At 39.3% G+C, this 12,500-nt stretch overlaps 2 protein-coding genes across 4 annotated transcripts in view; one reads left to right on the top strand and one right to left on the bottom strand.

The window, feature by feature from the left end:
• LOC308101746 (gamma-glutamyl hydrolase-like) overlaps positions 1-12,500 on the bottom strand; it is a 33,766-nt gene that overhangs the window by 9,209 nt on the left and 12,057 nt on the right. The gene's annotated exons all lie outside the window — the stretch shown is intronic.
• Positions 385-9,830, top strand: LOC308101745 (uncharacterized protein). Of its 3 annotated transcripts, XM_080451211.1 has the most exons (4): positions 385-725; positions 2,099-2,293; positions 2,368-2,444; positions 6,812-9,830. In XM_080451211.1, exons 1-4 carry the CDS (start codon positions 696-698, stop codon positions 7,788-7,790), a joined length of 1,281 nt encoding a protein of 426 aa, XP_080307337.1. In that variant the 5' UTR covers positions 385-695; the 3' UTR covers positions 7,791-9,830. The 3 variants fall into 3 exon arrangements, with proteins under 3 accessions (XP_080307337.1, XP_080307339.1, XP_080307338.1); XM_080451213.1 differs by having other exon boundaries at positions 571-725; positions 2,099-2,444; positions 6,812-8,018; XM_080451212.1 differs by lacking the exon at positions 385-725 and having other exon boundaries at positions 2,083-2,293; positions 6,812-8,020.

Here is a 12,500-nt window from a genome sequence, read left to right as displayed (position 1 = left end):
TGGGCTGATTCCTCACCTTTCTCATGATCATTGATACCCCACGAGGTGAGATCTTGCATGGAGCCCCAGACCGATGGAGATTGACCGTCATCTTAAACTTCTTCCATTTTCTAATAATAGCCTATATGCACACACCTCTTCCGCATTCGACTCGGGCCGCCAGTCAACTTCCGGTCCCGGTCTACTCCAATGATAGTGGGTGTACAGTCGTCATATTATAGCAAACAAAACGGTATAAACGACATTATTTGATTTGATTATCTTATATTATGGTCTTTTATACGTTTTATTATTTGTATGTCGACGTTTATGTTTTGCCATAGGATCGTAGCGTCTTAAAATCTCCTTTCAAAAACGGGAGGACGTGTACTGCACCATACCACTGTGTAGTGAAGCCTACAGACTACAGACTACAGACAAGTTTTCATTTTCCACCGATTCCAAAAGACAAATAACTAAACAAGAGGTGGGTAGCTAATATCCGAAGAGACAACTTTACAACCTAGAAAACAAGAGTCCGAGTCTTCAGCAAACAGTACATTTTAAACTGAAGAGGACCACAACAATGGAGGAATCATCGCGGTTCACCCGTTGTTTACTAGAACTGCCGAGATTTACAGTAAATGATGTGCGAAGACTAGCTCGGATGTGTACTGAAACACCGCAGAGTAAACTTGAGAAAGGTTTCAAGTTTTATGTGTCTTCTTATCTCTGCAACTATGAAGGTATGTATATCGCTAACGTTAGCAGCTACAGTACACACTACACCAGTTGTGCTTGCTAACGCTATATTATTATGCTGCCATGACTGCTTGCTAAGTTCCAGTTTTATATAATCACGTAAATAGTAATGTCCCCTATCAGTATAAATGTTTGTATGTTTGTGTTTAAGTGTCATGTAAAAACAGGGTCACAAATGAGGTCTCTGTAAGAGCTCACTGCTACCGCTCTATGAAGAAAGCTGAGAAGCCACACCAGCTCCGAGTAATAACAAAAGTGTCACGTTGACACGTTCAAAGTTCTGTTCAAAGTTCTGTTCAAAGTAGTCTCTGAAGCCAGACTATCCCACTATCTTTGAATGCTGTATGACTGAAGCATTTGAACATTGTGTGAGTCAACAGTGGCTGTTTTTGAGACTATGTTCAAAGCATGTCTTGTTTTTTTTTTTACCGTTAAACAGTAGTGGAAGTAAATAAGTACATTTACTCAAGTACTGTACTTTTATACATAGGCTATTTGAAAATAGCCGATCTACAAGCTCACAACGGGTTGCATCGCGATGCATTGTGAGCTTGTAGATCTGCTATTTTCAAATACTTTAGTACTTTTACTTTTGGTACTTTAAAGTATATTTTGATCCCAATACTTTTGTACTTTTACTCAAGTAACATTTTGAACACAGGCCTTTTACTTGTAACAAAGTATTTTTTATATTGTGGTATTGCTACTTTTACTTGAGGAAAGTATCTGAGTACTTCTTCCACTGCTGTTAAACCAAAGTTCAGTTCGAAGCATGCATGTTCTTTTTTTGTTCTACCATGTTTCAGCTTGGCCAACCATTGAGGCAAAGAGTTTATGTTGAGGTAGTATTGTTGATCAGATTAGTGAATAAAACATAATGCAGTCAGTGATATTCATGATCACTGCATGAATATCAGCTTTAAGAAAAGAAAAAAACTAAACTGCAGCTGAAACAGTGGTAATGCAGTTAGATGGTAGCTGAGTGTGATGGTTTCTGGTCTGTTCACAACACTGTAAACAAAGGAATGTAGGTAGTATCTTGGTTGTAAAATAAACAAGATGTGTAAAGTTTCCCCCAAATTTTTATGGCATGAAATGGAGAAACAGTGCCCTTTCATTCACTCAGCTATCTTTTAAACTGCTTATGTTGTGCCACCTCAAAACTGTCCTGTCATCTTTAACTTTTCCAGATGTATTGCTTAGCAACAGATCTACTTGAGATAGCCATTATAAGTTGATTCATTGTGTGTGTGTGTGTGTGTGTGTGTGTGTGTGTGTGTGTGTGTGTGTGTGTGTGTGTGTGTGTGTGTGTGTGTGTGTGTGTGTGTGTGTGTGTGTGTGTGTGTGTGTGTTTCAGATGACCTTACGGGATTCAGATCCAGTTGTGCTGGTTAATAGCTTCTGTTCGTGTGTGGCTGGCACTGGGTTGTGCAACCACTTGGTAGCCTTGCTATACCAGACAGCCCATTACTCAGAGTGTGGCATGTCTGTTGTCCCTCCTGTCCTTTCATGCACCGAGACTGAACAAAAATGGCATAAGCCTCGAACAATGGTTTGTATTATTTAAAGATCTTTCATAATGTTTAATTGCTATAACCTGTTTATTAATAGCCTCTTAATAAATAGGGAGTAAAGCCAGGACCAGTTGATGCCATGGTGGTCGTGAAGCCCAAACCAGGTGCTACTTCAGCAAGTGGAATCAGGTAAGCATTGCTTCAGACCCAGACCCAGTAGACCAGGAGCCAAGCCCAACCCTCAGGATGTTCTCTGCTAACCTTTTTTCACTATTATTTCCTGTTTGCATATACCTTGGGCCATCACAAGTTCATACTGAACACCCCCAACTCGGGGCCATTTGGTCTCAGGGGCCCCAAAACCCCTTTTTGGGGGAAATTAATGTAAATGGCAATATTAATTTACTAAAATTACATAAATTGTCTTACACATATGAAATTCGGCATAGACTATCCTGACACATAGGGGTAAGTTGCAAAATAGGATTCTGGTGCTTGCTACCATTGTATTTTTAAATATGACCTACAACATCCCCAGAAACACACACAAAAAAACTGTCCGCTTGACAAATAACAACAAAGATGATTATTTTCCAGCACTTTATGGTGAATATCACTGCCTCACTTGTATATAGAAAACCTCCCATGTCCCTAAGCTTCAATTTGAGCCCAAGATGACCTTTGTATCTTGAAAATTACTCTTTCTGTAGCCAAAATTCTGCACTATACATCAAATCGGAGAAAATGTAATATTCAGTCATAGTAGAGGCCCTAGGAGGGGTCCACGTGCGATTGCTTATTGTCTATTTTTCTAGTTTGGATTTTTGGCATCCATAGGACCTCTAATATAGGGATTTTGATCATCCCAAGAAAAAAAGTGTGTTTTTTTCAATGTTTTATTACCCCTATGAGACCTGCGGGATTGCTGGCTGGAACGCCGGCGAGACTGTCTTTCAGAGACTGTGGCACGCTCAAATTTAGACGTAGCCCAAAGATAGAGATATCCTTTGATTCTAGACAACCTCAGGTTTCCAATGGGACCAACCTTGTCATGCTAGAACACATTTTGGCGAGGGAAAAACAGCCATCACCACTTTCCAAATCTCATTCAGTTTTGGGCAAGAACCATTCTGCACGCAGTACAAATATGCCGCATGCGGCCCGCGGGTTGAGTAGCGCTGAACTACTGTATCTATATGTTACAGGGTGAATGGAGAACCAGGGTGATTGAAGAAGGCTCGCTCGTTTTTACCCACCCAGCAATTCTGTAGAAGAAACACTAGAGGGAGCCACAAGCCAGGCTTGTGCACAAGCACATATGGCCGTGACCACCCACACACACACAGTCACACACACACACACACACACATGCGCGCGCACGCACACGCGCTCATGCTTTCAATGGACTGTTAAGATACTTTTATTGTGTTCTGCTGGCTTTTGTTTTAGTTTCTCCCTGACACACACACACACACACACACACACACACACACACACACACACACACACACACACACACACACACACACACACACACACACACACACACAGTGATCCATGAAAAGAACTATTCTGTCCCTATCGGTTTACAAATCAAACGGCGCTGAGTCGACTAGTGGAGCGTCGGCCGGTCACCGCGGGCACTCGCGCCTGGAGGCGCGAGGGCGCGCTTCCTCGGCCTCAAGCTCCACTAAGTCGGCGCGCCGTGCGTGTGAACGCGTGTTCAGCGTTCCCCTCATAGATATTATGGTTCCCCTAGCTTAGCTTCCTGGTTGCTATGTGGGGGGGAACAACAAAAGACAGGTCTCCGTCGGCGCATCAAAGCCCCGCCTCTCCGCGCTCTCCTTCTCCTCCTCGGAGGAGGAGGAGAAGGAGAGAAGGAGAGGACGGGACGGTTTAAAACGCGAGGAGGAGGAGGAGGAGGAGGCTCCTCTTCCTCGCGAGCCTCGCGTAATAACCCCCCGCCTCGCAGCGCCGTCCTCCTCCTCCTCCTCGCGAGCCTCGCTAATAAACCCTGTCTCGAAAAGCCCCGCCTCGCCCCGAAGGAGCCCCGTGCCTAAAAACGAGCGCTCTGTCTTCAATCACCCTGGATCTCCATTCACCCTGTGACATATAGACCACTATACTGCATCTGTAGACCGTTGTCGTGATCTGTAGACCACCACAGTGCATCTGTAGACCACGCTAGTGCATCTGTAGACTACTGTAGTGCATCTGTAGACCACTATACTACATCTGTAGACCACTGTTGTGATCTATAGACCATTGGTCTATAGATGCAGTACAATGGTTTATAGATTCAGTACAGTGGTTTATAGATTCAGTACAGTGGGATATAGATGCAGCACAGTGGTCTAGATGCAATACAGTTATGGTCTCATACAGCTATAGATGCAGTACAGTGGTCTCATATAGCAATAGATGCAGTACAGTGGTCTCATACAGCTATAGATGCAGTACAGTGGTCTCATATCAGTAATAGATTAAGTACAGTGGTCTCATACAGCTATAGATACAGTAAAGTGGTCTCCTTTTTACAATAGGCAGAAATTACATATTTGTACTGCGTGCAAAAAACTGCATGGTTCTTGCCCAAAACTGCATGAGATTTGGAAAATGGTGAGGGCTGTTTTTCCCTCGCCAAAATGTGGTCTAGCATGACAAGGTTGGTCTCATTGGAAACCTGAGGTTGTCTAGAATCAAATGATATCTCTATATTTGGGCTACGTCTAAATTTGAGCCTGCCAAAGTCTCCGAAAGACCGTCTCGCCAGCGTTCCAGCCAGCAATCCTGCAGGTCTCATAGGGATAATAAAACATTGGAAAAAAAAAACACTTTGGACCACTTCTTTTCTTGGGATGATCAAAATCCCTGTATTAGGGGTCCTATGGATGCCAAAAATCCAAACTAGAAAAATAAATAAATAAGCAATCGTGCGTGGACCCCTCCTAGGCCCAGTGATGTGTTCTACCGTGGTACGCTGTATACGCAGTATGGCCTGCAGATTTTTTTCGTCGCCACCGTATACATCCAAAAACGGTTCGAAACAGCGTATCTCATACGTTGATACGCATCTGATACGCTGCACCCAGGAGTGGCTGGGCTGGGGGGCAGCAATACAAACAGCAAGAATGTGGTCTGACCGTCTGACTAGTCTAACTCTGAGGTGAAGCCGTGAAGGCTTATCATGTGTGTGGCTATCGTTCTTGGGGTGATAATTAATGGCTACTGGTGAAGGAATTCACATATTTCAACGACCTGCCATTCACTTCATTGAACTGAATTGAGTACTTCATTAGTATTCAAATTGCGTGTCATAGCTCAGCAAAATCTTGAATCTTCAATACAGTTTGTGTCTTCAATGCCAAGTTAATACTAGTCTGTAATAGATACAGAAAGGCTCGCTGTTAACACTGCTATAATTATATCTGATAAGCCTAACCAGCATTTGTTTATAACAATGCTTGCAGTTGCACTTCTATGGTAATAATAAAATTTAAAAAAATGCATCTAAGGCTAAAAGCAGCTCCGAAGTGGTTGAGTTACAGGGTGATTAACATTAGAAACAGTAGAAAATCAGTATAAAGCATATTGTAAGTGTACTCAGTGTTACTGTGAAACTGGGCCTGGCCGAGTTTGCGGGGCAGAAACGCGCGCGGAGCTCGAGCAATTTTTTTACATTCATTAATTATACACGCGTGCGTGCCGTGCGTGTGGGAGGAACTAGGGGGGGAATTGTTATAGTATACCCTCCAAAAAAATCTAGAACACACCACTGCCTAGGGCCTCTACTATGACTGAATATTCAATTTTGAGGTATAGTGCAGAATTTTGGCTACAGAAAAAGTAATTTTCAAGATACAAAGGTCATCTTGGGCTCAAATTGAAGCTTATGGACATGGGAAGTTTTGTATATACAAGTGAGGCAGTGATATTCACCATAAAGTGCTGGAAAATAATCATCTTTGTTGTTATGTCAAGCGGACAGTATTTTCTTTGTGTTTCTGGGGATGTTGTAGGTCATATTTAAAAATACAATGGTAGCAAGCACCAGAATCCTATTTAGCTACTTACCCCTATCTGTCAGGATACTCCATGCCGAATTTCATATGTGTAAGACAATTTATGTAATTTTAGTAAATTAATATTGCCATTAACATTAATTATGCCCCAAAAAGGGGTTTTGGGGCCCCTGAGACCAAACGGCCCCGAGTTGGGGGTGTTCAGTATGAACTTGTGATGGCCCAAGGTATATGCAAACAGGAAATAATAGTGAAAAAAAGTTAGCAGAGAACATCGTGAGGGCTGGGCCTGGCTCCCGGTCTACAGCACAGCCGGTGACACCTCCTCTCTGGATCTGGGATCCTGAGAGGTTTATTGTGTATTGTTTTGCTCTTAGCATATTGTTTTGTTACCTAGTCCTAGTGTACAGCACCCTGGTTCAAGGCTGTTTTAAATGTGCTTTATAAATAAAGTGGATTGGATTGGTGTAAACAGGCACACTGCACTACACTGTGTTTAAAAAATGGCTATTGATCACTTATTTGTTATTCCAGGTCTACTCTATACAGAGCCTACAGTGGTGTGCTTCCAGACCCGTCATCCCTTGACCCTACTCCTGCCTATGCTGGCTTCAAACCAGGCTCCACTCCACTAATCTGCACTATGGCCATATCATCAGATAAACCACTTGTAGACTCCATCTTTGGTAAAGTACAGGCTGGTAGCATCCTTTCATATCAGCAGCCACCTCCTACATCAGAGGATTGTGTCATCAACCATGAGGATGCCCCCCCATTCCCCAAAATACCTTTAGAGGGATACCAGCTAGATCAAACTGACTGTACATTTGTGCCAACTAAACAAGAACAGTTGCACCTGAGATCTCTGTCTGTGACCTTGTCTCAGTCACACCAGATTGAAGAGGTAACAAGATGCCAAAGTACAGCGCCTGAGTGGCATTCGCTCAGGAAAGAGAGGGTGACGGCTTCAACATTTAGAGAGGTAAGCCATGTTAGAGGGCAGAGTTCAGCAGAAAACCTGGCTGAGAGGATCATCCGAGGAACACGTCAAACCACACTCATGAAGAGAGGCTTGGATCTGGAGACGGGTGCATTAAAGGACTATGCAACCCAGAAAAACATTAACTTAAGGAGATGTGGACTGGTGGTTCATCCTGATGCACCGTGGCTTGGGGCTTCACCTGATGGGCTGGTCTATGACCCATTTGAGAGACCATCATTTGGGTTAGTTGAAATTAAATGCCCAAATGCACAAAGCTATATTGAATGCAAGTACCTCAGAGTTGACCATGGCACACACAAATTGAAAGAGAGCCATGCATATTATTGGCAAGTGCAGGGGCAATTGCTGATTACGGGTATGGAATGGTGTGATTTTGTTGTCTGTGCCCTTGATGACATGTTTTTACAGCGTATTCACAGAGACACGACTGTGTTGGACAAACTAAAACAGAGATGTGACTTGTTTTTCTTTTATACTTATCTGGCAAAATACCTCTCTATGCACCAGTAACTGAAGAGCCACAAACACATGATGCACAATGTTTTCTAGGAGGTTTTTGGCATAAACCAGGACATTTGACACAAGTGAAATAAAGATGCTCCCAGTAAATAAGACTAACTGATGGATTCACTTCTTTCTGGGCTAAATCCAATTTCAGTATTACCACCAGTTGCTTCTTTCCAAATGTTCAATTTGAGCTTTTATTAGCGTGCCCAGATGCAGCTCAGCTGAAGTACAATCAAGGATAATTTTTTTCCCCATGGCTTTTCATTGGGATCCTCATTTGATTATTCTATTGATTGTATGTGATATTTAAGATACTGGTGGATGGATATAAAAAATACTGAATAAATTACACATCCAGTTTCAAAGACTGAAAATGTGAACAAAAATGTAGCGATGACATAGGTTAAAACCGGGTATATTAAATGAGGTAGGTTAGACATAGATTAAAATGTACATTAAAAGCATAGATTTAGGGGGCAGTAAATCTATGTAATAAACGGTTCATAATATCCCAGCCAATGAAACGGGCTGTTGACTTGAAATATTGGCTAGAGCAGAGGTTCTCAAACTATTGGTCGGGGACACACATTGACAACTGGAAAATAAATAGTATTATCCTCCCCATCAAGTCTGTTTTGTTTGTTTTGAAAAGCATAGCCTGTAAATGCATTTCCTTTGTTTAGTTTTATTTATTAAGGTTCTGGCAACAGATAGGCCACAGTATATACTGTATGCTTCAATTTACAAAGAAAATGTGTAAAATATTTTCCGTAGCTTTTAAACTACGTTGATGTCACAAAATCAGCAGGAATCACAGCTTTGTAAATGCATTTTCTAATAAATATTACTATTCAAGGCTACCAATGCATCCTTTCTTTTTAAATATGCTTTATCTAAACTTTTAAATTGTACTGTAAATGAAGTGTGGGGTCGCCAAATCATTTCCCACATAAAATGGGGTCCTGTGGACCCTACTGTGAAAATTGAAAAATATATGCATTACAAAATTCTAGTTAATCTGATTCAAGAGTTTTTCAATTCAACATTGTTTTCTTATTTCAGCTTAAAACACTGAGCGCAATTATAGCGCTCCGTTGTCTCCCAATGGCAGAATTTCAGTAAAAGTTCTGGGTTTGTTTTTTAATAATGGTTTGCTCACATGTCATTTCATTGGTGCTATTACATTTAAGCTTGGGCTTTTTGTATGGAATTTGGTCACTGACTATATAACTGGTGGGATCTATATGGATAACATGAACTGCACAGTGCTATGTTTATAACATGACAAAGAATATAACCAATTTTAAGTAGTTTTAAGTCTATGCAATACATGGGTTTATCACTGCATTTCATAGTTACAAAAACAAACGGTACATTCAAGTTCATATGATATAATGAGTCACAAACATGTCAACATGAGGAATGATACTAAAATTGTGTTTATCAGCTATCTTTAAACAATGTTTTTAAATGTACACATGGCACAAATAGTGAACAAACAACATTGGCTTGTCATTACTTGTTTTAAGTTTATGAACTTCTTGCCAAACAGTTCCATTTGGTTTTGAGATCACATCTCTTTTACCCAGCTTTTGACTAAGGGCCCATTTTCATAGTTAACCAAAAGGCAGGCTACTGTGTAAAGTTGATTGATGCTACCTGTGAGTGAAAGAGGGATTACTGTATTAAATATTTTGTGCTCCTTAACCCTTCGAATGAGGCGCTCTACATGGATTCTCAGTCTTGCAATAGACTGTGTCTGCCTAACCTCTAGTGCAGACAGTTGTGCTCTCTTGGACAGGAAGGCAGGTATGTGCACCTTACAGGGAACACAGTCCTCCACAAGGAAACCCTTGTCTACCATGATGGCCATTGTTGGTTTGAGGAGAGGCACGATGCCACTCTGCTTCAGGATCTCTTTATCGCTGATGGAGCCTGCATAAAGAGCTGACACAAAGGTTATTGCACCATGAGGGGCAATTCCAATTAACCCTTTAAAGGTACAATGTGATTTGTAGTTGGAGAACACCTCACTCTGAAGGAGAAGAGAGTTTGGTGTTTGGCAACGCAGTTCAGTGCAGTCCAACACCACCTGTGTATCAGAGTAGTTGTGGAAAACATCTGGCAGGTGAGCCTTTACGGCTTCCTCAGACATCCAAATGCCTACAGCTCCAAGTACAGTGTAAAGAAAGTTAACCCATGTTTTGATGATGCGGCTCACTGTTGACTGGTGGATTTTGAATCTATGGGCCAGATCTTTCTGCATCAGACCCAACGACAGATAGTTCATGAACAGAAAAAACTCATCAATGGGTTGTTGAGACTGTAAATGAGTAGTTTTAGCTGCAGGCTGAGCTTTTGTACAGGTGAGCATCCTGTGTGTTGCTGGCTCTATCTGCCTCCAAAAGGCCATCAGGTGAGCGTGAGTTGCAAACCTGTGGGAGAAAATGTAAATGTATTAGGTGTCAATATAGTCAGGGGATATTAGCAGAATATTTTCCAATCTTGGAACAAATTCCTTACCAAAAAAAATCTTCGCCAATGTGTTTGTAAAGGTGTCTAGTAACACATCTCACAAAGACTGAAATGCAGTCCCCCTAGGAGAATTTTTGACAGCTCCTTAAAGTTGGGGTACCCACCATAACCTTGGTTTAAAAAAAATATATACAAATTTAATTCTGTTTTAAGTAGCATGTGAGGGGTCAAACTAGGGTGTTTTTATGATTTTGAATCCATTGCAAGCATTTGTTTTGCACCAAAACCACTCCTTGGGCTAAAAATGGCCATAGCCATCCTTTTCCAGGTATACTTTTTGTGTAAAAAGCCCATTGAGATTGGGCCGTTTTTAGCCCAAGGAGTGGTTTTGGTCCAAGGTTACGGTGGGTACCCCAACTTTAAGGAGCTGTCAAAAATTCTCCAAGGGGGACTGCATTCAGTCTTTGTGAGATGTGTTACTAGACTAGATTTCTTTTGGTAAGGAATTTATTCCAAGATTTTTTTAATATCCCCTGACTAATAGGCTGTACTACATTGCAGATAATCAGGTTCATAGTTATAATGTACGCATATTAATATTATGAGTAAATATATTATAAGTAAATAAAATATATATTATGATATAATAATATATATATATAATATAATAATATATATATAATATATATATAATATAAAATATATTATATATATAATATTATATATAATATATATAATATTATATATAATATATATATATATATATATATATATATATATATATATATATATATATATATATATATATATATATATATATATATATATATATATATATTGACAAAAACGACAGCTGAATGGAGGAGCCTGGAGTCAGCTAAACCAGCTTAAACCAGCTTTAACCAGGTTAAAATAAACCCCATGGGACCTTATTTGACCAGGGCAACAAGATTAAAACTTAACTAGACACCTTTAGGGTCCTAAAAGACATATGGTAGAAAAGAATACACCTTAAAAATGTAGTACAAAGAGAAATATAAATGTAATTTTAAAAAAATCTGCTATTTTTTTGCTGTTTCTGTCCTGAAATAGAGTCAAAATGTGCTTGAATCTTAATATTAACCACTTCAATGAATTCCCTGGGTCCAAATGATATAGAAAAATGTATTAATTTGTCTCTGTAGGTTGTTTACTTCAAGAGTTATGGTATTTTCTGTTATCTCCATTTTATGGTTTGATTGGGAATAGGTGTCAGAAAGGGTTAAAATAAACCCCATGGGACATTATTTGACCTGGGCAACAAGAATGAATCTTAACTAGACACCATAAAGGTCCTAAAAAACATATGGTAAAAAAAGAATACACTGTAAACGTTTAGTACAAAGAGAAATATAGACGTGATCATTATGATTTCAACATTTTCTGCTATTTTTTGGCTGTTTCTGCCCTGAAATAGAGTCAATATGTGTTTGAATCTTAATAAAAACCACTTTAATGAATTCCTTGGGTCAAAATGATATAGAAAAATGTGTTCATTTGTTGTGTTATGTTGTTTACTTCAAGAGTTATGGTATTCTATGTTATCTCCATGTTATGGTTTGGGTTGGGGGTAGGTGTCAGAAAGGGTTAAAAATAAACCCCATGGGACATTAGTTGACATGGGCAACAAGCAGAAATAATAACTAGACACCTTTAGGGTCCTAAAAAAACAGGTTTAAGAGATGTGTTTTTGGGGTGCTCACAGAGCCTCGAAACTCCCCTACTAGTGAACTTAGCTGGTTTAGCAGAAAGTTTGAGGTTCCAATGGAGTTAGATGGTTTTGTCAGAAACGCTTTTTAATACTTTTAATTGGTTCAATCGTTTTTTAATCAACACACAGACGTAAAGGGTGATCATTGGCCCTGATTTATGGAAAAGAATGCAAAAGCGGAAAAATTTAGTTAGCTGGTTCCTGCCGGACAGCAACGATATATAATATTATATATATAATATTATAATATTATTATTAATAATAATATAAATAATATTAATAACATATAATAATAATATATTAATATATTATAATATTATTTTAATATTATAATATAATATTATAATATATTATAATATTATAATTATATATAATATATAATTATATATATATTATATAATTATAATTATATATAATATTATATAATTATAATTATATATAATATTATATAATTATATATATATTATATAATTATATGATATATTAAT

Source organism: Gymnoscopelus braueri (assembly GCF_963280865.1).
Source record: "Gymnoscopelus braueri genome assembly, chromosome: 15".
Taxonomy (NCBI): domain Eukaryota; kingdom Metazoa; phylum Chordata; class Actinopteri; order Myctophiformes; family Myctophidae; genus Gymnoscopelus; species Gymnoscopelus braueri.
Note: the sequence above shows the minus strand (reverse complement) of the source record. Positions and strands in the feature narration are given on the sequence as shown.